General features: G+C 45.5%; 1 protein-coding gene across 2 annotated transcripts in view; it reads right to left on the bottom strand.

The window, feature by feature from the left end:
- The window catches only part of WIPF3 (WAS/WASL interacting protein family member 3), a 90,731-nt gene continuing 84,731 nt past the window's right edge, over positions 1 to 6,000 (bottom strand). For both annotated transcript variants that reach the window (XM_044765385.2, XM_070511300.1), the window contains exons 8-9: positions 4,296 to 4,372; positions 1 to 2,273 (exon numbers count right to left, since the gene is read on the bottom strand). In XM_044765385.2, the coding sequence (XP_044621320.2) occupies positions 2,250 to 2,273; positions 4,296 to 4,372 (101 nt within the window). In that variant the 3' untranslated portion in view covers positions 1 to 2,249. The remainder of the gene's footprint in view (positions 2,274 to 4,295; positions 4,373 to 6,000) is intronic.

The following is a 6,000-nucleotide window of genomic DNA, read 5'->3' as shown; positions in this document are numbered from 1 at the left end:
TTTCCACTTATTAAAGTTTATTAGGTACAAAGAAATGAATCTGCAGATGGAACATCAATAAATATAAAATACATGGGACACGTTGGGGGAGTCTCAGACGAGCGAGAATATGCAAGGATGTGGGGCGCATGACTCGGACGTTCTACACACGAGCTGATGGGCGAGGGGCGAAGCCTTCGTCCTGCCAGAGGGAACTCGGTGCCCCGGCCTGAGTTCAGAGGGCATGAATTCAGGGCTGGGTCTAGGAGGGGTGTGATGCCAGAGTCCTGAGATTTCTCCCTAATTGCAATTTTTGGTTTCTGCTCATTCCTTCTCTCTGTCCTTGAATAGTTTTATTTTTAATCTCCATCCCCGTGGTGCAAAACATGAATGTATCAACACCTCATCAGGGCAGGCAATCTACTCTGAAGGTGGCATTGCCTTTGTCTAGGGCCTTCTTAATCAGGATAATTAAAACTTTGTAATTATTTTATGCAACTTCGAGGGAGGTGGAGTGGATACTGTTACAATAAAGAAACTCTGACCTTTCTGAAACCTTCCAGAACCAATAAAGCAAATTAGCTAAACCCAGAGCTGATGACCTGCAAAAGCTTCTTTCCCATTGATTTAGCTGTTACAATTTGGCATGATTTATTCCCCAGGGAAGGGAACTTAACCTGCTCAGTTGTTTCTATCTGGAATGAGAAAGAAAGCACAACAATAATGTGGGAGACCATCCACCATCTTGGTCTTTACTCCTGACAACAGCTGGGTGTCTGCAGTACATTCACCAAAACCCTCCTAACAAGCGTCTACCTATTTTGGATGGCTTGGTCTGGGCATGATATCCTTGAGGTGTGAGCACACGCATGGGTTGTTTCAAAGGAAACTTATTTTTCACTGGTCTTCCTGCCTCTTCCTCCCTGATTTCCTTTAATCTGAAGCTATTTTGAGCAGAGACCAGAGATCTGTCTGTTTCCTTCTACTTTTTCTCCTTCCTCTGTCACAACCTTCCTCTCCAAGGATGGGAGCATCTGGGGTCAGGCGGGAAGCAAAAGCACACGTCCATTCCCTCACCGAAGCTCGAGAGAAGGAGTGAAGCTGCAGTCCAGCCTGTCCTGACCGGTTCACTTTCAGGGGTGGCTAAGCTCACACAGTTCTCCCTCCACAGAGAGGTGCCCGCCACAGGGCACGGGAGCTCTTGGACCAGTTCTCAGAAAGGAGCTAGGTTTTGCCGGATAGGTGGTTCCAGGTTTCCTCAGGGTGGGGGTGGGGCACCAGATACTTGAGGCAGATATTTCATAATACCTTTCGGTCTACATTTTTTCATGTCATAGTTTACATAAAAATCCTGCATTTAGGGGAGAAAAAAAAAGACCTCTGAGATAGAATTAGTAATTTGCTATAATAATGAGTTATGTATGTTTCTAACTTGCAGGGAAAATACTGAAATCTCATAAAGCTCATGTCGCCTCACCCTCACTACCAGATGGGGCTGGGAGCTTGGAGGGGCCAGGAGGAAAGTCACGGTGGCTTGGGCACAAGGGGCACTGTAAACAGTCAGAGCATTGGCTACTTGTAGGCCCATTCAGTTACAAAAGGGGCCCTGTGGTCGGCACTGGAGGGGCCAAGCCCACTCTTGCCTTTATTTTGTGTTATATTTACATTTACATTAGGCAGCAAAAAAAATCCCTGTACTGCAAATCGGAAGCGAGATGTGGCATCTCGTTCACTGGAGGCTGCGTGGTATTGTCTGGGTGTGGGGACACACTACTCTCTCTGAGCTGCGTTTGTAAGGCATTATTTGGTTTGATTTTGCAGTTGGTGTGATGAGAATATAAAATCATGCCAATAAGAAGCCGTTGTGGATACTATGACGTTAGAACTATCTGCAAACTAAGGGTTCTTCTAAAAACGATTCAGAATCTAGGAAGAGCCAGCTCGCACGCATATTTACAGTCATGGAATGGACTCTATGGGGTGGGGACAGGGCTCTATCTGGACTGACAGACGAATGTCAAGATGCATTTTAAAAAATGTTGAAATGGTGCGTATGGATTTTTTTTTAAATTACTCAAAAGTCAACTATAATATTGATTTAAAGCTTGTGCAAACCACGTATTTACAATAAATAAATGCTCCATTCAGAGCCTGAATGTCGAATGAATTACAACTTGAGTATGGTGAGGTCAGACACGCTCTCCTGGGGATGCTCAGCCCGCGGTGTGGACCCTTAGGTGGCCCACAGGACCTCAGCACCATCCGTCTTCTCACCGAAGTGTCTTTAGAGATAACTGTGGAAACACGACAGCATTACTAGGTGGGGCCAGAAGACTCATTCCACAGACAGCCCACCCTAGGGCTGGGCACCACAGCTCTCCCTCATTCACGCAAGGCTGCCAGGGCCTGAGGGTCCCAGCACATGCAAGGAGCTTTTACCCATTGGGTGGTGGGTGGAAAAGGGATGAAATGGGATATGTAGTTTGTGGCATGTGGGGACCTAAGGCCACCTTATAAACATTTCTAGGACCAAGCACCAGCAATTCACTTGATAGGAAGCTCAGGAAAAGCAAAGAACATGTCGGAGACCCCAAGACATATAATGAAAAGGAGAAAAAGGGCCCCAAGCCTTCAGATTTCCAGCCCAGGGCTCCCACCTGTGCAGGGACCAATTGGGCCTGTATCCATAAGAAAAGAGCACCCCTGGGGCACTGTCTGTTATGTCTGGAACCTCGTGACTTCTCTGGGTGATTGCTTTTTGTCGTAATGACATGAAAATGATTCAGATGGGGGACCTAAAGAAGATCTTCTTGACTGTGGGATGCTCAAGAGACTTGACAGTCCATCCTTGACTAGACTCTCATGAGCTTGGGCGATTTAGGTGTGTGCCTGCCACGAGGCCAGGGATCAGACATCGCACAATGTTCGATTGTGCTTGCCACATTTGAAGGTGAGGGTGACCCCTGCCCTGGCACTTCTACCACGCCAGGAAAAGCAGTGAGGTATAGCCGACGGAGCACTGGACAAGGAGTCAGAGATTGGGCGTGTGACCTTGGGCAAGCTCCTTAATTCCTTGGAGCTCAGTTTTCTCGTCTGAAAAAACAGCTTTAAAGGAATCTCTGCAGCTTAAATCCCAGGGTTACTAAAAGGATCAAATGAGATAACATATGCAGGTTATCTGAAACATGTAAAGAGCTATATAACGTAGGGACTATTATTTTGATTATTACTATATTTTTCTGACCACAGGAGTAATGTCTTCATTGTAGAAAATTCAGAAATTGCAGAAACACACTAGGAAGAAAGTAAAAATCAGCCATCATCTCCCAGAGTGAATGCCTACTAACAATTCTGTGTGTATCCTTCTTGTCCTCTTTTTTCCTCTGCATACATACTTCTTCCTGAACTGCACTCATACAGCCCAATTTGGGCCTGTGATCATCTGAGAATGGTTTTTGCAATTCTTGGATCAGCCGTGGTCAGAAAAGGGAGGAGATGCTGTCCTCCTTCAAGGAACTCATCCCAGCTTCCAGGAACCTAGCTCCTTCCTTCCCACGTCTCTTTCTTTGAGGTTCCACACAGCTAAGACCCAATTTAACAGCAGGCCACCCTCTGTCACCCAGAGCTCTGAAACAGGAGGCGGCCAGGGTAGCACTGAATGCGTGTTTTCAAAGAAACAAAGCGCCTTTAAAGATGAGGCGCTGTTGTGTGCGGTAGGAGACGTCATCTCCTCTTAGGTCGGGCAACACTCGGCCCAAGCTGCCTTGCGTGAGAATGAGGGCATTTTCTCAAAGACTGTCTTACCACCCAAGCACCCATCTGCTTCCTTTCCCAGCTTTCCTCTAGCCACCAGAACTTGAATTGTGACTACATTTGACCAAAATTCATCATAATGTTGATGGGGGAGGAAAAAACCCAAGAGTGCATGTATTCTACAGATGAGAGTGGACACTGAATTATGTTTTATACACATTACAGGATTTTTCTCTCAGGTTTCTCATGCCATCCTAACGAGGGAAGAATGAATGGGGACTGAAGGGGGTGACTGTGGCAGAGTGATTCCAAAGGGGCTCTGGGTTGTCAAACTTCTCTGTATGTCACGGGGGTGATTCCAGGGAAACCCCCCTTTCACTCTTCAGATTTTGGAATTTCCAGTGTTTCACTCCAGCAGGGAACAAAGGGACACCAAATGGCTCTCCCTGAGGTAAAAGAGCCTGAGGAAAATGTAAAGCTGTTAAGGAGAAAGTACACCCTCAACATTTCTGGGCTCCCTGAGAATTCCTGGTCTACATTCAGAGACCCGCGGGACGTGTTACCTGAGAGTTTCTGCCCTTGATGTCATCGGAGCCCTGCCCGGCCGGCTGGGCGTGGAGCCAGGGACCAGGTGTACGGCCTGAAAGAAACAGGAACCATCTCATCATCTACTGGCCCAGGGACCACTGTGCGCTTCACGGAGGAGCTCTGGCTACACCGATGGGCACTTAGAGGGACCAAGGGAAACACGAGCCCGCCAACCTGAAACCTTCAGGCTCCTGGCCCTGGACCATGTGTTTCCACCCACCGCTTCTAAGTCAAAGACTGTGGATACACGGGTGTCACGCCCAATATACTGGGAGGAGAATAAGTTATGAAAGCTCATCATCTAAATGCATGTGAGAGCTTCTTAGCTCCAAACAAACCACCATCCCCAGAGTCGCTCATCTGTCCAGTCCCCTGAATGTGCCATGTACCATAAAAGATAAGTATAGCGACATAAACCAGGCTCTGTTCCATGATGCCGTGAGGAGCCCACTCATTCTCTCAAATATATTATGTTTAAATATTAAAGTTACATATAAATATAGTCTAGTAGTTAAAAATTCAAAGAATATAGATGATAGAAAAAAAATAACCAAAAGTGTCTCTTCTCTGCCCGCCCCTCCTTCTAATCCCAATTTCTCTCCCAGAGTCACCTCTGCTAAAAGTCCGGTGTATATTCCTTCAGATTTTTTTTTTCTCTTTGGCATTTACTTACACATATGTGTATAGTGCCAGATATATGGTTCGGTTGGTGTAGCCAAGTTTTAAATCCACATTCCCAGGTGTTCTAGAACTTTCCCTGTGAGTCAGGGTTCTCAGTGGAGTCCCTGGTATGTCTGTCTCAGCTGCATTTGACACAAGACTTTTCTGTCCTGCTTCTGTCACAGACTGGGAATTAAAGAGCCGCGTCCCAAAGCCCTCCAGACAATTCAGGCTGCTGTGCTACTTAGGAAGTACCGCGAAAAGGAGAAATATTCATCACAGATTCTTTATAATAGTGGAAACCTGATAATAACCTGTGCTCAGCAAAAGTGTTTAGGAAATCTAGGGTGTATTCTCATTTAATGGAGTACTAAGCAGCCGTGTGAATGTTTACAAAGGCTCAAATAATTTGGGGTGATGTTTGAAATGTAGAAAAAAATAGCCTAGAAACTATATAAATAGGATGACTTCGACTATTTTTAAAATTCGTAAAAAATGTAAATAATATACTGAATTCATTCCTCCTGGATTTACTATTTTTTTAAAATCTCTTAAAAAATACTTTTCAAGGGGTCAGCCCGGTGACCAAGTGGTTAAGTTCACGCACTCTGCTGCGGTGGCCCAGGGTTTTGCTGGTTTGGATCCTGGGCGCGGACATGGCACTGCTTGGCAGGCCACGCTGAGGCGGCGTCCCACAAGGCACAACTAGAAGGACCCACAACTAAAATATACAACTATGTACCAGGGGGCTTTGGGGAGAAAAAGGAAAAATAAAAGCTTTAAAAAAAAATACTTTTCAAGTTTTCTACAGTGAACATATGTCATCTTAAGAATCTTTTACGGTAAGGTACAGTTTTTCACACAGAAGGGTCCTCTATAACTTATAAAACACAGAGTATTTCAGATTCACTAAAACAATGGTTTTCAAACTTTTGGTACCACGACTCATAGTAAGAGATACTTTTTACATCCCTACCCAATCCCACGTATGTACTGTACTTGGAGCTGCTTGAGTGACCC

The sequence above is a fragment of the Equus asinus genome, chromosome 1 (assembly GCF_041296235.1).
Source record: "Equus asinus isolate D_3611 breed Donkey chromosome 1, EquAss-T2T_v2, whole genome shotgun sequence".
Taxonomy (NCBI): domain Eukaryota; kingdom Metazoa; phylum Chordata; class Mammalia; order Perissodactyla; family Equidae; genus Equus; species Equus asinus.
The sequence above is the reverse complement of the archived record's forward strand: the minus strand, read 5'-3'. Positions and strand labels throughout refer to the sequence as shown.